The 26782-nt window shown below is 42.1% G+C and overlaps 1 protein-coding gene across 2 annotated transcripts in view; it reads left to right on the plus strand.

The window, feature by feature from the left end:
* The first annotated feature begins 768 nt into the window (after nucleotides 1–768).
* The window catches only part of kdm4c (lysine (K)-specific demethylase 4C), a 31676-nt gene continuing 5662 nt past the window's right edge, over nucleotides 769–26782 (plus strand). For both annotated transcript variants that reach the window (XM_034596181.1, XM_034596189.1), the window contains exons 1-18: nucleotides 769–926; nucleotides 2988–3153; nucleotides 3558–3733; nucleotides 4026–4140; nucleotides 5310–5503; nucleotides 7915–7964; nucleotides 8457–8560; nucleotides 8794–8931; nucleotides 9147–9340; nucleotides 9631–9863; nucleotides 10053–12112; nucleotides 12229–12343; nucleotides 14009–14211; nucleotides 16032–16275; nucleotides 17466–17542; nucleotides 18017–18072; nucleotides 18321–18429; nucleotides 25337–25531. In XM_034596181.1, coding sequence (XP_034452072.1) covers nucleotides 3010–3153; nucleotides 3558–3733; nucleotides 4026–4140; nucleotides 5310–5503; nucleotides 7915–7964; nucleotides 8457–8560; nucleotides 8794–8931; nucleotides 9147–9340; nucleotides 9631–9863; nucleotides 10053–12112; nucleotides 12229–12343; nucleotides 14009–14211; nucleotides 16032–16275; nucleotides 17466–17542; nucleotides 18017–18072; nucleotides 18321–18429; nucleotides 25337–25531 — 4407 coding nt within the window. In that variant the 5' untranslated portion in view covers nucleotides 769–926; nucleotides 2988–3009. The remainder of the gene's footprint in view (nucleotides 927–2987; nucleotides 3154–3557; nucleotides 3734–4025; nucleotides 4141–5309; nucleotides 5504–7914; nucleotides 7965–8456; nucleotides 8561–8793; nucleotides 8932–9146; nucleotides 9341–9630; nucleotides 9864–10052; nucleotides 12113–12228; nucleotides 12344–14008; nucleotides 14212–16031; nucleotides 16276–17465; nucleotides 17543–18016; nucleotides 18073–18320; nucleotides 18430–25336; nucleotides 25532–26782) is intronic.

Here is a 26782-nt window from a genome sequence, read left to right on the forward strand (position 1 = left end):
ATATTAACATTGCGTGTTTACGCCAGTTTATCACATCTGGTCCTGTTCAGGAGACCATTTACAAAAGGTCATGGTTCCCGACCTGTTGAGACTGGAATATCTTTTTGAAAAGGTTCATTCCTCCAGTAAAGTCCCACAGAGTTTGAAAGGAGAATCTAAACTGGTTTGGGCACTCCTGGTGGCCACATTCAATGCTAAGACACTAATGTTATATTCTTCTGTACAATGTCATGTATTTTACTGTAGCACATTTACATCTAATATTTGCATTGTAATACCAACACTATGCCATTGCACATGTATGTGGCTCTTAAAGGTCCAGTGTGTAAGGTTCAGGTGAAAGGGATCTTCTTCTTTGTTTGGTTTATTGGTGCGTGGCAACCAACATCAAGGTGCATTACCGTCATCTACTGTGTCTTCTTCTTGCACTTGCCACCAACACACACAGCAGCTTCCATTTACATGCCTACAAATTACATTTAATGCAATTTTGCGTGCAAAAAGAAAGATTTAGTGGCCATAGCTAGATTGAAGCTTGGGCACTGTGGGCTGAGGAGTGGGCTGCATGGCTCTGATTGGAAAACACCCAGATGGCAAATGTGGAGACTCAGAAACAGTAAAACATGTCCTCATCCAATGCAAGAATAATATTTACCCAAAAGGAGAAAACTATTCAGAGACCAGGGAAAAAACTGATGGATTATCTGCAATATAAACACATACTAATCAAAAAGAGCACTGATAAACAGTAGAGGGCGGCAATACGCCATTGCAGCGGCTAGTCAGCCAAACCCGATAAGAAGCAGAAGAAGAAGCCGCTGAGTGGAGGTGGATGTGGAGCGAATGTCCGTCGACTATCCAACCTCAAACTAACTTCACCGCGGTGATTAACAACAACAACCGCAGCACAGTCTCTGTAAATCAAGGTAAATGCTGTTTATCTTCACGGCTACAACTCGCGATTCACCGGTGAAGACTGGGCTCGGCTCTGCAGCTTAGCTGGATCCCAGCTGAGCAGAAACCGGTGACTATTTGGTGCAGATATTAGCCGAGCTACCAGCAGCTAACCCTCGGTGGTACCAGTAGATAAGTTGGCACACTAATGCCAGTGGGCATCTGGCACTGTGTTGCTCGTTCTTGCCATTTAGTGTAAACTTGTAACCAGCAACATGTGCGTGTCAGTGAGACAGCAGACTGGTTCCTGTGGGCCACACAGAGGCACACAGCTACGGGCCCGTCTGCAGCCACCTTGCGAGGGACATTTAAACCCCGTCGACTCCCTCAGTAAGAAGTTGGCTAATGCTGTAAGCTAGGTTAGCTTCCCAGTTAGCCACGCTTTCCCCATTCCCCTCTGTTGTCTCCAAACGCTGGCGAGCCACAGTCCCGTGAGCACACATCCCACTCGAGTGCCCAGTGTGGTTAACATGTAAACACAAGCTAGCTAGCCAGCCGGGCTTCCTGTTCAGCCATTGCCTGGCATCATAACAAAACGTAGGCTAGTGGGCTAGTTAGCTGGCAGACAACAAAGCTCAGCCCGGATACAGACACTCATGAACTATTTAAAGGGAAGCTACCACACCACCGAGCTGTATTATCCCACAGCTGTAGCAGGTGTTTGTATTATTATCATTAAATATACAAAATATGCCCCTTACAGGAAATCCACGTGTTGAAATGGGTGTTTTAATACACACTGCCATCAACAAAGAGTGTAAACACATTGGGTCTCAACACTGAGGCTGATAGTATGTATTTATTCTCTCGTAAAAACTTGTTCGAGCCTGCGATGTGTCTGTTACATAATCGGGTCTTGCGTCACCGTGGTGGTGTTTTTAAGGGAAGTAAGAGACACAGGGTTTGAAAATCACAACATCGGCTTCGCTCCGGGCAACGTGATCCTTTGTTTGGATGCGCAGAGTTGGGAGTGGGATGGGATGGGACCCAAATCTGAGAGGACTCGTTGGCACCCGCGAAGCATCAAATCCACATCCGAGTCTCTACCTCCATCTAACGGTGAACTCGCCACCAACACACAGGGCAGCTGCCATTTACACGCCTCTCAATTACTGTTGATGGCACAGAGGCTGTAAGAGTTGGTGTGATTCTTTTTTTAAGGTGTTGGAGAGAGAACATAAACCAATACAAGTGACATTAACATTTGTAAGCGGTTACATTATTTACATGGTTTTTATGTTACAAATGTGCCATGAATACAGGTGACGGTCAAATTTAACAGACAATAATTGGCAACCACCAAATAGGTGACTCTAGTTTGCAAAACACAATCAACGCAAATATAAAAGTGGAGAATAATAGGAAATATAATAATATTATATATAAATGAACACACACTAGATTAATTTATAACCATAACATTTTAGGTTGCATGAAGAATTATTAAAAAAACATTTTTAGCAACTTGATACAATTCTTTTTGTGCCTGATTCACAATATCTACTCACCACTTTATTAAATGATCATATTTAGCTTTTAAAGCAGATGAATGGATTCTCTGGTTATTACCTTCGCCAAGGAGGTTGTGTTTTTGGCTGCATTTGTTTGTCTATCAGACCACTGAACTGATAAACCACAAAACCTGGTGCAAGGATGCAGGAAAGACTTAAAATTTAGTTGTGGATCAAGGATTTCTTTTTCACTTTCTTTAGCGTTGCGAGTGTTTCAAAATTTGACTTGATTTCTCAGAGAATAATTCATGAAGCTTAATGAAAAAAAAATCAGCCAAGTTTAAGGGACTGATATTCATGAGTGTGTAAAATTTGGAGCAGCTCCATAGAAAAATCTGGATCTACTGAATTTAGATGTGTTTTCATAAGGGGACTGTTGGACCTTAGTGGAGGTATAAACTCTACTGTGTGCCATTCTATTTTAAAAAATGTTGACGATTTTACAATGTCTGTCATTTTTGGCCATCATCTGTCTTTCCAGAATAAACTGCATTTCTACTAATGAAGTATTGATTTGTGCAGGTCTATCTGGAGAGGCGGCAGGATGGCGGGGGCAGAGGTGTTCACCCCTGCAAACCCCACCTGCAAGATAATGACCTTCAGGCCCACCATGGAGGAGTTCCGGGACTTCAATCAGTACCTGGTTTACATGGAGTCTCAGGGTGCACACCGCGCAGGCCTGGCAAAAGTAGGCAACATCTTCAGTCTCAACTGTAATAAAGTTTCAATCACACTGAAAAATATTGATGTTGATCTGTAAAATTTAAGAACCATGTAATCGAGTTTATGTCCACAAGGCTGTTGTGCCAAAACCTCCTCTTGCAGGCCTTCAGTTTGATGACGGTTGTAAAGTGTCATTATGCATCGTTAGGGACTGGATGCAGCTTTATTCAGCCAGAAGAAAGACAGACATGATGAGCATATAATATAACTAAATAATAAACTAGATCCCCTACTGGACATTGTGGGTTAACTACTGTGGAGCTGATTCCTAAGGATGAAGTGCTGATTTGGATGATGTATTTGTACAAGATGACTCTGCTCCTGCTTATTTTCAACAAGAAACCGTAACGTCTCTGTCTGTTTCCTCAGGTGATCCCTCCCAAAGGCTGGAAGCCCCGTCGTACATATGACGACATCGATGATCTGATGATAGATGCTCCTATCCAGCAGATGGTCGCTGGCCAGTCGGGGCTCTTCACTCAGTACAACATCCAGAAGAAGCCTCTCAATGTGCAGGAGTTTAGGCGACTGGCTAACAGTGACATGTGAGTAATATGGAGGATGTTAAAACTGTATTTTATACTGTATTTTAGAGGGAGGGAAAGCTCACATAAGAGCATTAAAGTACATTAAAAGGTTAAAGTTGTGCTACCAATGTAGTTCATGGGGTAACCTACACTATTTGTGGTATATTCCAAAATCTGTCGTACAATTTTAAATTCTAGATGAGAGGAGAACCTGTTAGTGTATTATTATTTGCTAAGAAGGTTTTTAGTGTACAAGACTGCACATGCCCTACATCTACAGTACTAAATGTAATTCCTTTCTCCTCCACAGGTACTGTACACCTCGCTACCTGAATTATGAAGATCTTGAGAGGAAATATTGGAAGAATCTCACTTTTGTCTCGCCCATATATGGAGCTGATGTCAGCGGCAGCCTCTACGATGAGGTAAATTACTTTCTTTCTTCTATTGTTGCCCTATTTATACACTTGTTGGTTTATCTGTCCCTTGTGATCAGCGTCTTTAGTTTCACTTTCAGTGATTTCTTTACAGATTCAGTTTTCTGTATTGGTTCTGCCTTTTAAAAAATGTAATATTGTAAATCCCTGTAGTGGACTGTAAATATACTTATTTTGCCGGAGGGTGCTAGTTTGACTTCAGGTTGGATTTTTGCAAGGAAAGGAGAGCAACACTTAGAGTACAACAACTTGGAGCCGAGTCTCAAAAAAATGCATCAGAATACATGAAATACTCGATTGAATAGGGAAGAAGTGTGCTACCATGTGAGCTAGGTGGCGCCCTGCACACAGAGGCTTGAGTCCTCCCGCAGGGGCCACAGGTCTGGTTCCTACCCAGCCCTTTGCTGCCTGTCTTCCCCATTCTATCTCCCCATTTCACACTTGAACTTTATTGTCATTAACATGTGAAAGCTCAAAATATCTTTAAAAAACAATCCATTAAATAATCATAAAGATTTTACTCGTATGACTTCAGTCGGGACTTTCAAGTCTGTTCTGATAGATGATACAGGTTCAGAGTGCACACTGCACTCGGTGTAGTGCTACAACAAATTGATGCTGTCATTTAGATATTTTGGTCGGCCTTAAGGGCTATACCTCCATTTTCTCTCTGTATTAAGTCTTAATTTTATAGTGTTTTTGTTGTAATAAAACAAGAGTTAGTGCCTGTGTTGTGGCTGGAATGTTGGATAACCTTTCATCATCCTCAGCTTAAACGAAATAAGATAGTGGACGTTTTACAACCCAGAGCAACTATTTTCAGCAGCAGGACTTTAGAGGCTTGGTACATGTGGCATTTGTCACTTTAATAGAAGCAAAGTGACCATATTCTGGTGTTGTGGTGTTGCTCTCTGTCAGTGTGGATGCTATTAAGTAAAAGTACAATTTTTTTTTTTTTTTTTTTCTCCTGCTTCACATTTCCCCTGCATACAGAGCTGCTTGTCAGGTTTTCAGTAGTTTTAACGGAGAGCAACAGGGTTAATATGACAGCTGACCAACCTGAAGAGCAACGAGTCTCATTATATTTTGTATAGAGGATACCGATTTGAATTAATAACTGCCATACTTACCCATCTCTCTAATGCCTGATTTCCCAGGATGTCGAAGAGTGGAACATCGGCCACCTGAACTCCGTCTTGGATGTGATCGAGGAGGACTCTGGCGTATCCATCCAGGGGGTTAACACTCCATACCTGTACTTCGGCATGTGGAAGACGACATTCTCCTGGCACACTGAGGATATGGACCTGTACAGCATCAACTACCTCCACTTTGGCGAGCCCAAGTCCTGGTGAGTATGGGACGGGGATTTAGCCACATCGGATTAGCACATGAAGAAGCAACACAATTCAATCCAGTGCAACAGCACTACTTATTAGCCTGAATTATCATCGTGTTGAATCAACAACACAATCACTGAACTCACAGCAGCATTCAAGAGTGCAATTTCTTTATAAAAATTATAAATGTAGCCTGAGACCTACAGAACTCGTTATGCCTCACCTCTAGGATAACATGCTTTTTCTCACCTTTTTGTGTAGTATTTTTTCACCTTCAACTTGTCTAACCGTCTTTATTTCTAAGGTGCCTGTACTCTTTGTACTGTGTCCTTCATATATGCATATTCGCATTTGTGTCAAGGCTGCCGTCTTTAGTACTGTTAGATGTAGATTTTCATGATTAAAGACGATTTTAATTAAACACAAAGTCATAGGTTTCATTTGATTAACCTTGCATATCACTCGCACATGGCCCTTCTTACTCGTGTGCACACTTATGAGAAGGCCACATGCAGTGGTTATGCTTTGGAGAGTTTAAATACTGGTGAGAATAAAATAAGGTACAACATAAATAGCACAAGGGACTTGATTGCTTGTCTAGGGACAGAATGTGTTTGGAGCTGTGTTATTCTCCCAAGCGTGTAAACATATGGTGTGATTTCTTGGGAGCTATCATTCCTGTCTGCACAGTGGAGCAAGGCAAAATTGAATCTGGCTTTTTGTGAGAACACAAATGTCCGAGTTAGATAGTCTGAAACTTCTCCTGCCAGCTCCCTAGTAAAATATCAGGAAAGTTTTTGAGTGATAAAACAGCTGGAGAAAATCCGGAGAATTCAGGGTGGCCGTATTAATGACGTTTCTAACAAGGGACGGATGTGAAACTGAAAGAATACCAATATCCCAGGATAAAGAAGAGGAGCCATACACGTAGAACAAGCGGACAAAAGATGTCAACTTGGAAAGACAACAATATTTTAGAGCTTTTCATGATAAGGGCCAATGTGCCATAAGCCAAAATATGTGCTTTCTGCAGTGGAATTTATACGTCATGTCCTGCCACCTGCATGCTCTACTCAGCCGCTACCGCTCATCTGTATGTTCCAGACATTTTCCTGTTGTTGTGAATGAGTCTGACTCAAAAAGTCTCATTCTGCATTCTTTGTCTGAAAGGCAAACTCCTGTTTTGTCTGAAAACGACGAAACTTTTTCAAAGTTTTTGTTAAATTTCATAGAAAATGCCATATTCACCAGAATACATGCTACAGGCCAGAATATGCATTGCATAGGTCTAGTTGGTGTTCATTAAAGAGCTTATGTTGTTTAATAGGAGAGGAGCTGGTTCATTGGGAGGTTCACGATATGATGATAATGTTGGAACAAGAGGTGAAGAATGCAGGTTGATCAAAATGGAGTTTTCTGTCTATTTCTTTGTCAGCTTGGTTTGCTCCATTTCTTTCTCTCTCTCTTGCCCTGGAGGGAGTTTTGCTCATTAGAGCAGTGAGCCCTGCAACCCCACAGGGATCAGTGTCACAGCCAGACAGTGACACACACACACACCAAGAGCAGCCTAGTGTGCCAAGTACCCCCACACATGCTTACCTTTATCATCTCGCGCGCGCACACCTACACACCGATGTACACTCTTTCATCTTCCTGGTATTTTGACATTTCGTCCCTGGAGGGGAGCGGCTTAAAAATGCACCTCTCTCACATCCCCACAATCCCCCTCTCCCCTCCAACTTCCCATGTCACCTCTACCTGTGGTTGCCTCCTCCTCTCACCCTGTCTCTCGCTGCTCTGTTAAGCTGACAGTTGAAATGATGATAGAAATGCCACAGACCTGAGGGCGGATGGTGCTAGTCAAATGGAATGCCTAGTCGAACCTTGGGGGAATCCGGTCACGCTCTCGGGGTTTCTCGCTGGAAACTTTGGGAGTAGTTTAAATTCAGATTGCATCAGTGGAGAAATTGTGATTCTCATACCTCAACAGCAGCCACTGTGCACTGGCTATTTTATCCCCATCAGAGGATAAAGTAGACTTTTACTTACAAAACTTCCAGAGATTTAAGGAATGTTGCTACGGAGACATAAAATAATATAGATGCCCAGATATTGGGAATTAAAAAGAATTTCAGCATTTGATTTGAAAATCTAAAAGCAAGCAGATGAAGCAGGATATTTGAATGTTTGCATGAGCTTTAAGAAACCATCTTTCTCTACATTGTGATGTGTTTGTCAGTCTTCTTGCAATTATTCATTCATCCACCACTTGATGGCAGTATTGAAATTGTAAAGCTTCTTCTTGGACTCTTGTCTGCACCTTGTGCTACACTGTAGACATAATGAACAATAAATGTCCAGAATTTCCCCTACACAATGGAAAACAAATAATCCTGTGTGCTCTCTCTGTTTTCTCTAACAGGTATGCCATCCCCCCTGAGCACGGAAAGAGACTGGAGCGTCTGGCTACAGGTAAAAGGATCATTTATATTCTGTTTCAATCCTCCACATAAATGGAGATTAGGGGGAGGCAATTAAATAATTATTAAATAAGCATTGCAGCATACAGAAGCAGGTCTGCATCGAGCAACAAGGTACAGCACATAAATTAAATCAGCAGCGAGAGGGCACGGGAGGTAACGGCGAAGCTGAAGATGCAGCATACTAATGAGGTGCGACTGCAAACATGCAAAAAACTATGCTAGAGGTGTAAACTGTACAAATACTTACGGAAAATCCATACTGAATCAATTAAATTTTTTAAAAAAATAGCTACACTGGAGAAGTATTACAATAGAGTAAAATACTATAATTTTACTGGTCACATATTAAGTTTAAAATTGGCAGCATTTCTCTCAGTATCATTGTAAATTGAATGTTAAGGGGTTTTTTTTGTCTTGTCAAGCAAAACCAGCAATCTAAATACATAGTTTTTAATGGTGTCTTTGTGCAATTTTCTGTCAGGTTTCTTTCCTAACAGCTTCAAGGGATGTGAGGCATTTCTCCGTCACAAGATGACTCTAATCTCCCCGTCCATACTGAAGAAGTATGGCATTCCCTTTGATAAGGTACTGTTCCTCTTTTTACCGTTTACACTCTGTTTATTTCATGACATTATGAAAACGGCTTGTCCTGCCGCTAAAATTAGCGCTGCTTGTTTTGATTGATTTTAAAAAATGTGCTGCTGCTTACTTTAATTATAGTACTTCATTTGTAATTATTTTTTGATGAAGTTCTGTACATTGTCACTCATCCTGTCTTACGTCTCTTTCCCTCCTCCTTTCCCAACACAAACTGTTAGATAACTCAGGAAGCTGGAGAGTTCATGATCACCTTCCCTTATGGCTACCATGCTGGTTTCAATCATGGATTCAACTGTGCAGAGTCCACTAACTTTGCCACTCTGCGCTGGATAGACTACGGCAAAGTTGCTACACAGGTAGCGTCCAATTTATATTATTCTTAAAATTGTGTCCTGCATGTCATTGATGATATATGTCAGATTTCAATACAGATAATTTCAGCTTCAGGTGTGCATTTTACAACAAAATATATTTTATTTATGGCTCAGGAGTGGACACAGATGTGTACAAGGCCTCTTCATGTTTTGTCTAAATCAGATATAATATTTGTCCTCCTCTTTCCCTCCTCTAGTGCACATGTAGCAAGGATATGGTCAAGATATCCATGGAACCCTTTGTGAAGCGCTTTCAGCCCGACAGGTATGCCAACTGGATGGTGGGCAAAGACTCTGCACCGCTTGATCACACGCATCCCACTCCGGGTACAACACCAGAGCTGCAGAGCTGGTTACAGAGGCGCCACAAGAACAAACCTGCTAATAAAGGGTACTGGTATTATACTCGCTAATTGTGCAGATTGTGATTTTGCAGTTTTAATCAGGAGTTGGCGTGGTGACGTTTGAATATTTTATCAAATAAAGATTATACATTTTATGTAACATTTGAAGGTGATGATGAACTCATAACAAGGGGGCCGATGCCGTTGGTGCATTGACCTCATGTTTATGACTAGAAATGTTTTGGAGCTTAAAAATATTCCACTCTTACTTTAATTTTGCTGTTAACCAAGATTTACAGTTTCAATTGTCTTTTATTCCTCTCCCTTCTTACAATAGCATTCACTCTCGTATGCGCTCCAAGCGCCTCAGAACCACAGAGGAGCCCGTTGGCCTGGATGACAGCTCGACTCTCAGCAGCAGCAGCAGCAAAAGGAAAGGCCTGGGTGGGCCGCCTGCGTCCAAAGTGCGCAAGTCTGTAGCAGGAACAAACTCCAGGGAAGAAGAGAAAGGGAAGAAAAAAGAAGCCGAGTCGAAGCACAACCAGAATCAGATCTCTGCTCAGCTTCCTGGTAAGAGACTGACTGATGGCACTAGAGGAGGGCACACGATCGTAGGGAGTGTCTGTGTGTATGTGTGTGTGCATGATCAAGACTTAGTGCCTCTCCTGTTTTCTTATTATGTATTTCTGAAAGTTCTCTCAAATGAGATTTATCAAAAATATTTTCAAATATTTGGTCCACTCCCTTTGTCCTCAACAGATCCCTGCAGACAGATGTGTGTGGTCAAGGTAAATCGTGTAGAGAGTAATATTTTTGGACTTTCCAACAAGGACACATCCCATAACTCTCACTGCAGTCCGTTTCCCCCCCCTGCTTCACCAGTAAAGAGTGACTTAAAGGCAGAGACGGTCAATCATATTGACCCTCAACACCTCTCAGGGTCAGGAGTCCCAAGCAGGACTCCTGAAGGACTCAGACAATGGTCTGAGTCTACACAGATGCATCCCAGAATTAATGAGCCACGGTGTTACTCTGCTGAACCACAAGACCTCTCAACTTCTCAGGACAGCTCTGCCAGAGTCCCTCCCCTGGAGGCCCACACACTCGGCTCATCCTCCCACACTACAGGAACTTCTGCTGAGACTGAAATGAACCCTTGTCCCCCTGACTGTGGAGCTCAGACAGCGAGTTCCTCCTGTAGTGAAGACACTTTAAACCCAACACCAAACACTGACAGCAGCATGGACACCAACAACACTGCTAAAGCAGAGAAAATAGACAAAGTTGTTGATCCAAAACATATCAATACACACTCCACAGAAGCACTTTATGATCTCAAAGCTGAGCCAGTAGAGGGGGATAGCTACACATCATGTAGCCGTATCTCTCCTGCTGGACACATTTGTAATTTAGAAAAAAAAAACACTGAGGAAAATATTTTCCCTCCTATGCTACTGAGGAATGCAACAGTTATGCCAAAACTCAGCCTTGAGCAGGCAGATAAGACTGGAATCAGCCCTACACCACCTGTGCTGACCCAGGAGATGCCCTCGCTCACCCCGGCGGAAGATGGGCTGACTCAAGCCCCAAAATCGACTCCGTGCAGTTACCAGGCTGCACCTGTGCTACAGCGGGAGACGCCAACTGGCGCTTTGTCCTCGCGTGGAGCCAAACAGGAAAAGAAAGAAACTGAATTAATGACATCAAAAGATTCTGTTACCGTAGAACATGCCAACAACTGGCATTTAGATTCTCAGTATAATTGCGAAGTGGCAGCAGCATCGCGTTTAGAGGGAAACGCGGCTCATTTAACTGCCAATGCTGTGCACAAAATAACATCTGGTGGTGCCCACGAAATGCTAAAAATGCCAGACATTACTGCAGAGAAGGATCACACAAAGCTGGAAAATCTTACTCCTGAGCAGATTGATGCTGCTCCAGACAGGCTAGTACAGAGTGATGCACCTCAAACAGAGCAGAAATCTAACTTGTCAGAGTTAACAAGTAAAGATATCTCCAAAGATCCAGCTCAGAGCACGTTATGTCTGAGCACTGCTGGCTCTCTTTTAACTTGTACATCAAACAATAATCCCCCAGCACCTTCCCTTCAGTTATGTTCTCAAAGGGACAGCCACTCGGAATTACAACTAAACCACCACACGTCATACTCGTCTTCACATTGTTCTTCCCATAACCCATACATGGAGCCCAAACCGTTCTCCAGCAGCATCTGGAAAAACTTCAATTCCCAGAGTCCTGCAGTACTCATCCAGAGTCTGCATTCAGAGCTCCCCTCTGACTTCACCCACGACCCGCTAACTTACACCATGTGGACTGAACCTCAGTGCAAAGAGGTCACAGACCTGGAGGACCCTGACCAAGAGTCAGAAAGCCAGGAAGAAGAAGGCGGGCCTCTCACCTGGGCCCAGCTCGAGCCCACCTCTCTAGTTTCAGTGGGTGTGGTAGAGCCCCTTGGCCTTTGTGGAGAGTATGACCTCCACATAGGGGAAGTGGATGGAACCGAAGCCCTCTCCCTGTGCAGGGAGCTGGGGAGACAAAGGGGGGCAGAGGGGAGCCTACATTCAGATGCTGCTGTTCTACCTCTGGAGATGGGAGGGGGAGAACAGGACGTGGTGTCTGATATGGAAGAAGGGGGATCTGATGGCGAAGAGGCGGAGCAGCAAAATGGTTTCAAAGAAGAGAGCAGTAGTGACTCATCTGATGAGGAGGAGGAGGAAGAAGAAGAAGAAGAAGAGGAAAATGATACAATTAACTATGAGTGTGATGAATCAGGCCTGGAACCTGGGGAGGTTTGTGCTGTGAGTGTTTCCTTATTGTCTTTTTCATTTGCAATTATACACATTGGTCTTTTTCTCATGTTTACATATACAAAAACAGCCACCGATTATTTTCCCTTTATTGCTTTCCATGCTAGTACCCTGCTCTGTCAGTGAAGAGGACCACTAAGAGCTGGCGCCACCCACTCAGGAAACCGACTGCAAGGGCTGTACCCACTGCTGTCAAACAACAGCAGGGCACCAGTGATGATGGTGGGCGCGCGCACACGCACACACACACACACACACACACACACACACACACACACACAATGACAAATGCAGCTGCTACAAGTCAAGAGTATTGCTCATTTCACAGGCCCTGTTCAGACCTTATGTTAACATCTGTCTCATAACTGCACACGTCTGACTACAGGTGTGAACGCACCCAGGATGCATTGCAGACTCATTAAAGATCCGATCACTCAGACCACATTCAGATGGCCCTTGAATGTGCCCAAATACATTCGAGGGCCGTCTACTCAGCTGACGTCCTCTGACTCACTACAGTTTTTTAATTAATCAAATACATCATTACTTTTCTCATTGTTTTGCATACTTTGATTTATTTGTTCCAGCGATCTAAACATTGACAGCCATGCAGGGTTTATTTCATTCGATTTCAAATGGAACAATTTCGATTTTATTGTGTGTGGCGCGTTGATTTGCTGAACTCCTCCATGCCCCAATCGTTCTATCGGTCTCTCTCTCTCAGTCAAACACGCACATACGCACTGACCAGACGTCTGTTGTAGTTGGTCTGGCTAACAAGTCACAACAAAGCACTGATCTTTGCAATCAGACATGATGAAGCCTACATGTTTATTTGCATATAGAGCAGTGGAGTGAGATCTGTTGAGACGTATGAGAAGACTCATTCTTACGCAAAGTGTGAACTGATGAACTGATCAGTGACGTTTCCATTTGTGGTTGGTGCTGCATAGTGGTGGCACAATTTCCAGAAATCCTGTCTTTTGTCTTCTGTTGGTTGCACTGCAGTGAACCATAATACAGTCACACAACTTTTTTGTAGACCAGTTGTTTATGTAGACCAAAACCCTGTTTTGAATAATAACATAAACCAAATCTTTGTTGAAAGAGAAGTGTTGCGAGCTTAAAAGTATTCCAAAAAAGTTTCAGTTGTACTGCAGATACAAAGAAAAGTTTTAAATATGAAGTAATGTCAGGTAACATTTGTGTTCTCCCACTGTATAGCTTTTATAGCCATCGAGCCATTCCACTGTGCGGTCCCCACTTCCCCTTCTCATTTTTCACATTTTATGTCCCCCCCCAAATGATTCTTCTGACGTCAATGTGCACATAAACCAAACAGATATAACTCTCAGGCCTACCACAGTATAATGACCTGGTGATAGATACTCTATTTGTTTTCATGGTTTTAACAGGATGGAGAGGAGGGTGCTCCATTAACAACAAATAATGCACATATACACACACAGTCATATTCCTCATCTCTATGGTTGTGAAAAAGGATGAATAATTCAGCAACCATTTTACTTGCTTATCCCTGAGGAAGAAATGACCATGAAATGACCACGGCTATGCGGCTATTTTATGATGATAAGAGCTCTTAATCATTTTGTGCAGTTTGATAAACAGACAGGCTCCTATTCATTGACATTTTTTCAGGTCACTAGAGGAAATTGTCACCCTGCTGGATGGATTAGGTCTGACTTAGAGAATGATGCATGCTGTGGTTTTGACATTCAGGTAACACGATTCTTTCAGATTCATAATAGGCTTAATTAACAAACTACCGGGCAAAGGAGATTTGTACTTGGTGTTGCATGACTCATCGTCTGGGTCGGACAGATAAGTGATTACAAGGTTGTGAGGCTTTAGTTTGTCTCCACGTAGAGCCCCCTGAATCGAGCCTGGCAGAGGAGGAGGAGGAAGAGGAGGAGGAGGAGCAGCAGGAAATGGAAGCGTGGGCAAAGCCCCTCATCTACCTGTGGCAGAACAGGAAGAGCTGCTTCACGGCAGAGAGGGAGTACAACGCTCATGCAGCCACCATGCAGCCGCACTGCGCTGTGTGCACACTCTTCATGCCATATTATCAGGTAAAGGGGAGTTCAACACAAATATATGAATAATGTCATTTGCTGGATGTTTGTATCTAATACCTCTTCTAAACAAAATTGAGAAGGTATACTTTTTAGTTTTTTAAACACAGATAAACCTGACTCTCCCATTGTCAGCAGAGGAGTGTACCTCTGTTTTTCCTCTGATGTTTGACATCATAAATGCACCCTCACCTTGCTGCCTTGCTAAATTAGTGCCATTGTGTGGGTGTCACGCTTCATCACTGGCGATACAAATCCACGTCTACTGCAGATTCATTGGACCGTGGCGTGAATTCCGATTGTATCCATTCCCATTGCAGACAAAATCCAGATGTTAGTGGGTGTTAGTGGGTTTTTACCATTGGAAAATCGGCTTAACATGCAGTACAGTTCCTTTTTTAGTGCAGTTGTACTGTAAGATGGCCTTCATACAAATACACAGTCAAAGCATAAGCACACCTTTAACTACAACTGTATTTGTCTCAGAGCTGACGATGGAGAAGACAATAGGAGCAGATCACTCATCTTTCATCCCTAAAGTCGCCCTTGGACCATGTATTTTTTTCTCTCTAGGGGAGATGGGATGATTTCAATTTAACCTGCACTGGTCAGTGATTCTAATCCTGTCTGGTGCATATATCAGTGATTTTTTTTTTTTTTTTTTTTTTTTTTTCAACCCTCCCCCCACCCCTAGTAATAGTTCCTGCCCCAAATACATAATGCTTTACAATGAACTGGTACGGCCTTTTAATTCCCTCTTCAGAGAGTTACTTCTGCATTTAGAGGTTTAACTCTTGCGTTTTTTCGTTGCGAGAATTGCATTTACTCTTGCAGGGTTTCATCAGTTCCGCACAGTGTGACAAGTGAAACAGAAAAACTAATAGAATATCTACACATTCTAGATATGTCTTTCTGTATTTGCCTCACACATCTTGAGAACCGTTCATCTCATTGGCCTCACACTTGGCATGTGTATTGTTAAGGCCTGAGGAAGTGCAGTGTCAAATTTGGTGTGATTCTTACATAATGTGTCCAATATGAGGAAACTTTGAATAAAGAGGCGAGTCTGATTGTCCAGTTCAGGGTTCTGCATACTTAGTCGAGCTTCACCGAACTTTGAATGAAAAGTTGAGAAACTGTTTATGCAGCAGTGGTGGCTTCAGGGTTCCGTGGACTGAGTCCCACCGCAAGTTTTTATTTGCCGTTTCTCAATGACTTCAGGTCACTTTAACAGGTTCAGAAAAGAAAACTGCAACCAGCATCATCACAGGTCAAACAAACAGCTCAGTCCAAACAGGCAGGTTAAGAACAGTCACTGCACTAGTCACTTATATCATACATTCAATTATGAAGAAGTAAAGGATCTATAATGTGATGTTACAGATGGTCCTTTGTGTATCACTGAACCAGTTATAAGTGCAGTGGGCTGCATGTACTTGTTCCCTTCTATTTGTATGTGTCCACATGTTTATATTGTGCATTTACTTATTTATTACTTTTTTTTTGCTGATGTTTCCTTGTCTTTCTGTCCCGTCTGCTGCTGTAACACGGCCAATTTCCCTGTTGTGGGACTAATAAATTGTTATCTTTTCTTATTATGAAAGCACCTCTAAATAATGCTGAAGTTAGAAATAATAGGCCTGTCGTGATGAAGGTTACAGGGTTTCTCGCCAACCAATTTTCCCACTGGCTAATATAATGTCCAGGTGAGCAAATTGTATGAAGAGCGAGGAAATATTTTATTACCCCGACTCCCTGTGTAATACTAACAAGTTCTTACAAAGTGCATGACATCACCTCTTCTTTTTCTTCCACAGCCTGAAGACAAAGCAGAGGATAAAAGTCCCGCCGCTGCTACGGAAACGTCCACATCTTCCTCGCCAACGGAGGGCCCCACGCATCCCTGCAGAGGTCTGAGGAGGACCAAGCCCCTCGTCCCAGAGATCTGCTTTTCTTTCCGGGAGCAGAACTGTCCCCCAACTCCCACCAACCCACTGCTGCAGGAGGATGGCACCTCCCCTCTGCTCTACTGCCAGGGCTGTTGCCTTCAAGTACACGCAAGTATGTGTCCACAGGGGAGGAGAAGTTTGTGTGTACATGTGAATGTTTGAGAACGTGAAATGTATAGTTTGTCAATCTCTATATACCAGCCACCTCACACACTCACATTATTTAGTTTCTACATGTTTTCTCTCTAATGTCATTGCAAGAGGGTCAGTGGGTTTAAGTCCACTGACTCACTCCATCTCAATGTTCCACTTCCCTCTCTGTTTCCCTTTCTCTCCCCCCTCCTCTCTGTGGTTTGGAGTATTTGATTTCCATCGTCAGCCGAACGAGGGTGAATCCTGTCTCTACCACACATACTTCCTGTCCAAAAGCCCCAAGCCAGTGCAACAAGGCCTCACACACACACACTTAACAACCCTGGAGGTTTTCTGTTCCACAGGGCGCACAGATGCTGAACGTTGTACATTATCACAATCCTTCATTCACACACTTCAACAAGGGTTTTTCTCATATCCCCACACAGGTTGGTTGTTTTGATGGATTGTTGAGGAAAAGAAAAGAGACATACTCCCATATACAAAGTTGTTTCTTACGAAAACGACTCTTACGAGGGGATTTTAACCAGCTGCTGGCTTTAAAAAGAATCATATTTGTCTGAGTTTCACGTTTAAAATGTTTTCCTTTGAGAAGCTACCACAACTTGTTTTCTTTATAAACCATTTATACCACGACAAGGACACAGACAAAAAAAAAGAAACAAAAGTGCAGCATTTACACAAAATGGCTGGATGTTTTTCATTCTACTTTATGCTCAGCAGTGTCCGTCAGCCGTATCGTATTGTGCAAGCTGCACAAGTGTCTGAAACAAAATTATCATGCCATTGCAAGTCTGGCATTGCTGCTTGTGCTTTGATATGAAGAGGAACTCACAAGCATTTGTAAACAAAGATGTACACCAACTCTACTCTTGTCTGTATTTCTTCCTTAACCACATCAACATAAAGATCAGTGTTTCTACTTAGTCTGCAATACTGTGCATTTCTGCATGGAACAATATCCCTGTTCTTACCAAGAATCTCTGGAGACAATGTGGTTATGGTGTTTTTATTGGGTTATTTATAACTGATGTAGACTTAACACCATGTTTAAGTCAAGCATTTTTGCATTATAATGAAAATTGCCACTTTAACATGCATTTGTATCCTTTCCCTTAATGTTCACCTATTCATTTCCTCCATTTCCAGGCTGCTATGGTGTCGCCGCAGATGTCATCAACGAGCAGTGGTCGTGTGATCGTTGCACAGAAGGAAGCTTGGCAGCGGTAAGACCACTTACCCCCATATGATGACCCTTTTCCTTCCTTCCTAATGTTACAATTGCTTCCTAGAAGTGGTGTAATTATATGCATATACATGTAAATGCAAGGCTATTGAAAAAACAATTACTGGTTAAACCTCTGACTCCAAACTGGTCTTTATCTTATGTCAAGAGACGTTACTGCTGCTAATATTTATCTAACTGAAGACCACGTTTTTCAAAATCACCCCCACTTTTTCTCACAAAGCAGATGTATCGGGTGCTATCTGCTGTTACTTTGTGGTATCGTCACTTCTCTGTCGTGCAAAAAAATCGGCACGGTTCCTATTTTTTCATGGTCTTCACTGTTCCTCATACATAACAACGATCATTATCTATGAATCTAACCCTGTTGCACACGTATCCTATGCAGTTGTTCACTTAAGCATGTGTAAGGATGTTACTGATATTGCTCACTTGATTCTGTTTGCTTTCTCAGGAGTGCTGTCTCTGTAACCTCAGAGGTGGAGCTCTGAAGAAAACCCAAATCGACAAGTGAGACAAGCTTTTGTTTCTGTGATTAGCTCTGCATACTCATCTCCAGAGCGCAGACAAATGAACTGTCTGTGGGTCTTAATCATTCTAATGTATTAGTGTGTGTGTGTGTGTGTGTGTGTGTGTGTGTGTGTGTGTGTGTGTGTGTGTGTGTGTGTGTGTGTGTGTGTGTGTGTGTGTGTGTGTGTGTGTGTGTGTGTGTGTGTGTGTGTGTGTGTGTGTGTGTGTGTGTGTGTGTGTGCGTGCAGATGGGCCCATGTGATGTGTGCTCTAGCGCTGCCAGAGGCGAGGTTCAGCGACGAAGCCAGGAGAAGTCCCATTGACACCAGTAGGATCCCTATGCAGCGATATAAACTGGTGAGGAGACACACACATAGAGATGCAGCACTGGAATTCCCCAGGTCCTTGAGGACTGGCTCAGTCTAATTAATGAAGTGTTCACAGTTCTAATTAACAATGTGAGACGAACATGCCCGCAATCAAAGCTAGATAATTAACCACTGGTGGGCAGGAGAGGGGGTTTGAGCTTGTGTGTGTGTATGACCGTTTGTCTGTACGTGTATGGGCGTGTGTCTTTTTTCTTGTGTGTGTGCATGTATTATGTGTGTGTGTGCGTGCGCGTGTGTGTTTGCTTAATGAGAGAGCTGGAGTGTGTCTCAGCAGACCTGACATGTTTGCCTCTATAGTTAGCTTTGTGCTGCAGGCACAGTGATAGCTCAGCAGAAAGCAAAGTGTTGGAGAGGTACATCCTCACACAAGAAAGATGGATAGCAGAGATAAATCCTGCCCTCCATTCCCAGCTTATTTGATTGTTCCCCCACTGGGTGTTACATTTCAAGGGAAGCTTGAACCTCTTTAGTGTATATTTGATTGATTCATGACATGATATACGACTCCTTAAAAATGAAATATTCTATCTTTTTAATATTAAATGCTACAATTAGCAACTGCATGAAGACATTTTATAAACATAAATGCTGTAGTTGATTGTCAAGATGATATTCATATAAACTCAGTGGTTAAGGTACCAATCTTGAACTGCAACATCTTTCAATTATTTTCACATATGAAGATGGTAGCAGGAGATTTTCTTGGTGATGACAACAGGATAATATGTGGAACGTTTTTTGTTTAAAGCACATTGAGACCAGCATCGGTTCTTATCACCAATAGCTGTTGAATCTCATTTTCTTTCCATGTTTTCCACATCATCTTCTACATATATGGCTTTTCTTCTTCATGCTGAGATATGTGTTCTTTTCCCCCTCATTTGTAAATGTTAGAAACGTCATCAACATTCCCACTGGCTCGCTTTGAATTCTTTTTTGGGATGGCATGAAAAACTCTGGATATTGTCCAGAGCTACTAACTCAGAAATATAATAATAATCACATACAGCACCTCCATAATTTCAGGCCAAGATCTGAACTTCAGTGCATGTCTCAAAGCAGCTTGAGTGTAGAGAGTCTCTCAAGCTGCTTATGATTTAAACTTTATAACTAAGGCTGCAACTAACAATTATTTCCATTGTGAACTAATCAGTCAGTTATTTTCCTGATTAGTAGATTTGCTTATAACATGTCAGATTATAATAATTGACATTTTCTATATGTTAGAGTCCCAAGGTGACCCCAAAGTATAAAGTTTACCGTTCTCAGCGAGCAGATACCTCCGCCTAAGCTAACGCTCTAACTTGCCATGTTAAAGAAAGTAAAAAAAGTTCTTGGATCTGCAAATTTAGGCACATGAGCTCCAGAATTTAATTGGGTGCTTCCTCGGGCCATATACCATACCCATGATAACCACGAGCTGCTGGTTGTTTTTCAGTTGATCTGCACTTCGACAAATCCTTGCAGCTCTGGGGATACTGCTGTTGCAGTTACTGAATGGGACTCCAACACTCGAAATGAAGCTCATTTAGATAATGAAAGCACAAACCACAAAGACAGTTTCTGTATCCAGGGGCCAAAAATCTGAACAAAGACGAAAATTGTAGTCCATACTGGAAAGGGTGGGGTGCTCATAAAAACCGTGTCATTTAATTCTAAATTGCTTTTTAATGAAGACTTTTCGGGTACTTCCATCCATTAGCCATTAAGTTCATTCCAGTGCCAGTTTTTCTTGACATAACTTTGTAGCAACGAAAGTAGATTTATTTTGAAAATTATGCATAAGTATTATAAATTTCCTCCCCCTTGAAAGGTTTTATCTGAACTGAAGATGCATCCATGACAGCAATCTGTTTGTTCTCCCCACAAAATGACACAGAGTCTCAAGTTTCTACTGCCAGTTTTTCACTGAAGTGCTGACAGAAGAACTTTTTGGATGGACTTTGCTTCAGTTGATGATAAAACAGATGGGTTTCTTGTTTTTTATAAACAACCCCTTTTGATGTCAAATTTAAGGTTAAACATGAAACTGCACAGAATGTTCGAATAGATAAACCCCTTCAAATATACTGCTTTAGAAAACTCCAATGGCACTGAGTAGAGGGTGTATTCCTCTGCCAAGGCCCAACAGTCCTTAAATTCAATTAAGCTGCAGCAAATTTCAGATGCTCATAGATATCAGACACGTGAATATGTCCGATTTCTTCCATGAAGATCCATGAATTATTCCAAGAGAAAACAGTAAAAAATGCCAAAAAACACTCACAATGTTGAAGAAAGTGCTACAGAACTGTTGGATCCGTACCCTGACCCGGAGCTGCACCAGTTTTCGTGGCAATCTGTCCAGTAGTTCTTTCTCTTTACAATCAAACCACCAACAAACAGACAGGAGTGAAAACGACCTCCTTGGCGAAGGTCATGAGTTATGATGAGACAGATTTTTATCTTCATTGTTATTCAAATTAAATGAAGACATTATTAGATGTTGTAATCTCTCTCCTTGTCCACCTCATCATTTGTGTGTCCGCTGCGTGAGCCACGTGTTTCGAAGCTCACTTTGGACCCATTGCTCCTGCAGCAGCCCGTTACATTCATAATTTACTATCGCTCAACACACATGCACACAGGCGCGCGCACGTACACATTCATTATTTACTGTGGGAATGTTCTTAACGCATGGCTCAACACAGGCACCCAAATACACCCAAGAGAAGGTAGAGACTTGGAGGGGGAGGGTGGGTTGGCCTCACTCGCACACAAACTCTGACCCTTTTTAAAACTATGTTGACGTACATTCACAATTCAACTTTTATTTTCTGGTGCATATTGTTTTTCCAACAATAAATGTAGATGAATACAAATGAACACACTCATATCTCTTCCCCATATACACACACACAGATAGATAGTGCGGCATGCCAGTCAGAATCTCGTCATACCGGCCTTAATAGGTGGACGAGACAGTCAAGCCAGTTCATCGGTGCTGTGCTGTCCATAATGGAGGAGGTATGGGAAAAGGCATTAAGAGATGTAGGCCAGGTTAGTCCCCAAGAAAAGCTCAGAGTGAAAGTCCCACAGTTCAGAAATAGAGAAGCAGCAGAATCTTCATTAATACGAATAAAAGGGATAAAGTTAAAGGATTTTCATCACAGATTTTAAATTGTCTTCGAGATTGCCGTGCGAGAAGAAAAGAAGATTTCTCTCTACTCTCGGTACAAAAAGCTCCTGATCCTCCGCTGATATCTGAATTAAGAAGACTAAGCTGATAATTGTAAAGGCGAAGCCCGGCCCTGCTCTCTGGGTTTAATTGAATTAATGATGGTTATAGGTTAATTAATTAGTTCAGCTATTGATTTTCTCCAAAGAAATGAATAAATTGGATTTTGTTTCAGAGGCTTACCTGATAAGAACACACAAGTTTTATACTTCCACAGCATCACCCTCTTATCCACCTATCAAACGCTGTGCTACTCTTCCTGGAACCATTAGCATTTCATATATATAATATGTTTGTATGTGTGTGTATATATATGTAGTGGGAATTGAAACATCTTAAAGTCATTTTTAATATTCCATATCTCTATACTCCCACATAAACGCACCCAGTTCTTCTATGCAGATAATAGAATAATAAGTCAGTTTACGTGCTATCAATCCTTTCCATAGACTAGATTTCATATTTAAAACTAGAAAATTCCCACTTGATTTCACTGACTGCTCTGCCACATCCTCCAGGGACCTTTTCTTACATATAGATAGACTTATTATCCATCAACATGCATGGCTATTTTCAGTATGGATTCCCATGAATTAGATGATTTGGATGATGAATTAGATAAGAAGCTGCTACACAAGAGAGAAGAAGAAGAAGAAGACAGGACGGGACAGGAAAGGGAAGCGGAGAAGAGAGCATAGATGGGTGTTTTATTAGGAAATGGAGTGAGACGGGAGGCATGCTGAGGGGGTGAAAGAGGAACGGGGAGCGAGTTGGGTTATAATAGAAGGATGTCGTCATTTTTTCCCCTTTTAGTCGGAGAGTGAAGGATTTGTGGGAGAGGAGGAGAGGGGAGATGCCGCAGTAGTGGAAATGGACTTGATGGGCTGTTTGGTGCAGAAAACCAAGATGGTCTTAAAGGTTTAGCTGCGTGTGTGTTTGTGTGCGTGCGTGCGTGCATAGGATGTGTTTATGTGTGGCATGTGCAGTTGTGTACTGCTCACAGACCTAACACAGAGTTTAAATGACCACAACATACACATAGCAGCCCTGGTTTGTTGTGGAAACCTCAGATGATGTCATCTGATTGGTCGTATTTGGGGGGTCTTCTCGTATTGAAGCTGCATAATAACGACTTTCTGTTTGACTATTCAACGGGGCTCTGGCTCCATCCTCGTTTTCTACTCTCGTATCTATGTTGTGTTTACACCACCGTATCCAATAACAGTGTGTCAAGCAGATTTCACAGATCTGATTAGTTGGAGCACATAATGATTTTAAATAGGGTTCGAGGTTCATGCCCAAACTCAGCAATGATTCACTTTGCGGTCTTTTGTCTTTAATTTGCTGCCATTGCTCTTGAACCCATACTCAAGGTCTCTCAAGTGGAAATACAGATTTTTAAATTCCTTTTTTTTTTTTCGCTGTTCCAAAGGCTACACTATTGAAGGAGCTCAGGTATCCTTCAGTGTAATAGATATTCCCCCTGACGGTTTGTTTGATGCCACAGGGGGCCTCATACTGACTTGATGAGTGTTGATATTTGTTAAACAAAGCTTTACTTTCTCAAACCCTCCGTCCTTTATGTTAGCAGCAAGGAAAAACTCAAGCGACATCCAATCTTTAAACTAGAACGGCCCCATACCTCCCCCAAGGCCCAACAGTCCCCTTAAATTCAATCAAGCTGCACCAAATTTCACACACTCATGAATATCAGTTTCCTAAATGTGCCTGATTTCTTTTTCATCAAGATCCATGAATTATTCATTTGGAAAACAATGAAAATGTCCCACGAAATACGACCGCAAAGTATCTTGCAATGTCAAAGAAAGTACAAATAAAATAATCCTGGATCTGCCCCTGACCTGGATCCACACTGTCACCTAATGAGTTCATCCCTGACCCATACAGCAAAGTTCCATCAAGTTTTGTGGTTATCTGTTCAGTTGTTTTTAAAATATCTCACAAACACACAAACCAAGCAACAAACAAACGGACAGGGGTGAAAACATATAACCTCTATGACGGAGGTAATGATTCTTCACATCTGCTGATATGAACTCTACATATTTTACTACCCCGGGTATAGAATACCCAATGAAACTTGATCTTCGTACTGCATGACCAAATCTTTTAACTGATGTGTTTGCCATGAAATCATCAAAAATGCAAATACTGTCTTGGACTGACTGCTTGTCTTCCTGCTGTCTTGTCCATTGTGTTTTCTTTTTTTTCTTTTTTTTTAAATAACAAACCAGGCTTATCTAGATAAGTAAGACCTACCTTACCAATTGACACTGAGCATTTCAAGGAACTTTGTGGGCTCCAGACAAAAGGGGACCTGGGGGGCCCTACACCAAAAAGAAAAATGATAGCCAACCACATAATTCCAAACTTCAAACAATTCAATCAATCTTATAAACAAAGTGCAAACTGTGCATACACATATATAATAAGTAGTGAACCATCATACACACACATTTAGACGTTTTTTAACCAAACCTCTACAATTACAGAGCTTTTGGCAGAAAGCAAGTGGCACGGGGGCTTGTTAAAGGGTTTCCAGTCATGGTGTCACTCCAGCGTTCTGTACATTGTCAATCATAGAAATTGTGGGGTTTCTCACAAAATGTGTTGTTGCTGAGGACTAACATAATCAGCCGTGCTCCGGGGGGGCCTCCCAGCTTGGGGCCCCCAGGTAATTGCCTGCCTTACCTAACCTGCTGCAACACCCTCGCTTACTATTGAAACCTTTTCCCTCCGGGCTGACCTGGTCTTGCTCAGGCTAGTTTCAAGGTTTAACATTACCTCAGGTGTAACCAGTGCAAATTAAATAAAGCTAATAAAAAACACTCATCAAGGGCTGTAGGAAATATCATTTTTTTGCCTCTTGTAATGCATTTAACTGACAGAACTCTGTTTGATGCTGATTATCTCATTTTCCTACTGTAAAAACGTCACCTGACCTATTTTATTATCAGAGGTGTTTTAACGTTGCATCTGTTTTAACCACAACAGTCTGATCTCACAGAGGAGCTCAGTGGAATCAAGTTAATCTTCACTTGTGTCACTTCCAATCTACAGCATGATGCCATTTACCTACTGTGATATTGTTTGTTTTCGTTTCAGATGCTATGTTCAGTATGTGTTTCTCTGGTGCCGCACAAATCTCAGGGTTGCCTCAATTTGTTTTCTTTATCTTTAATTGGAATGAGCTGCACTTGATGTCTCAACTCGTGAACTAGCAGGTCTTGAATCAGACTTGATTTACCTGTAATCTGATCACTCTAGCTATAAATTGTCTTAATGAAACAGATTAATCTTGGTTTGGTTTGTTTGGCTCTTTCCAGACAGATTGTTTCACTCTCCCACTTTCCCTGAGCTCCTTCATGAAACCCCTCGTGGTTGCAGGTTGCCAAGAAATATAATACAGTTTTTAGCCTTTAATTTGGATCATCAGAATACTTAAAATGTCCATCTTTTTTTATGCAATGCCATTTCTTTAACTAGGTTTTCCGACAATACACTTACTCAAATGTCTATATTATTATTATTATTATTATGTAGTATTAAGGATTGTCTCTCAGCTCTGGTGTAACCTCAGTGACTTCAGACCTTAATGATCAGCGCTTGGTATTGACGGTTGTCTCTCTGTTCACAGAAATGCATCTATTGTCGTAAACGCTGTGCGGGGAAGCGACAGGCAGGGGCTTGTATCCAGTGCTCATGTGGCCGATGTCCCACCTCCTTTCACGTAACCTGTGCGCACGCCGCCGGTGTCACCATGGAGCCTGATGATTGGCCGTATGTTGTGTCAATCACCTGCCATAGACACCAGTCTCGGAGCGCATCAGCTGTAAGTTATAGGTTTTTCTACAGCTGTTATTAACAAATCTGTGCTCAGTAAGAATGCACACGGCAATGTGTTGGTGTGTCATCAGTCTTATACTAGATTTATAGAGAGAAGTCTTTCATTAGAAAGTCCCTGGTGATGATAATGAAGAAAACTAACCCTCTGCCTCTTCTTGTTTTACTGCTACCATGTTGAATAATATACCTGCTCGTAACATGTACATGTATGGTGCAACAAGCTGTGCTAAATTTAAACTTAATAAATATATATTCACTTAGGTGGCTGAACACCGAGTAGAGAAAAAGGTGCATTCATGATTTAGTAAATTAAAATTCCAATATTGTTGGAGCTTAGCGAGAATAGATTTTCTATTATACCATTGATTTATTCATTATTTTTCTTTTACTGTGAGAACAAGCTGAAATAACAATTTATCATGCTTCACTTGCCTCAGTTCACTCAAAACATTTTCTCACTTAACCTTCAGATAGTTTTGGGTTTTAATGTGTCATAGTAGTAGTAAAGTCTGTGGCTTATCCTGAGTAACAAGGACAGTGTCTCTATTAGGCAGCAAATCAACAGGCAGTTCTTTAAGTTAATGTATTGGAAGCAAGGGACAAATTGTGCTGTCGTGATGACTGGGTCAGAGTAACTCCAACTACCCATGATGTAGTTTTTAGTACCAATCAAAAGTCCTCCAAGGAAGGATAACTGGTGAACAGGCAACAGGATCATGGGCATCCAAAGCTCATTTGGCATCTGGCACATGTGGTCAGATGCCCACAGAAGAGCTACTGTCATTCAAATAACTTCAAACCTTAAAGCTGGCTATGATGCAGAGCTCTCAGAAAACAGTGCATCACAGCTTGCTGCACAGCCACAGACTGGTTGGAGTGCCCATGCTGACTCCAGTCCACCCCGAACCGGTCCATGGAGCAAATGGAACAAGCTGGCCTGGTCAAATGATTCCTGTTTTCTTGGCCGGGTGTGTGTGCATTGTTTCCTATAGCAGCAGGATACACTCTTGGAGGAAGGCAACAATGCTCTGGGCAATGTTTTGCTGGGGAAATCGTGGGTCCTTTGACACGCAGCCCCAATCTCTACGTGGCTGCTTTTCCCTGGCAACAGTCTTCCCTGATGTTGTTGGCCTCTTTCAACAGAATATTGCGCTCTGCCACACAGCTAAACTCGTTCAGGAACGGTTTCAGGAACATAACAAAAAGTTCATGGTGTTGATTTCGCTGCGGTATTCCC

The sequence above is a fragment of the Hippoglossus hippoglossus genome, chromosome 1 (assembly GCF_009819705.1).
Source record: "Hippoglossus hippoglossus isolate fHipHip1 chromosome 1, fHipHip1.pri, whole genome shotgun sequence".
Lineage (NCBI taxonomy): Eukaryota > Metazoa > Chordata > Actinopteri > Pleuronectiformes > Pleuronectidae > Hippoglossus > Hippoglossus hippoglossus.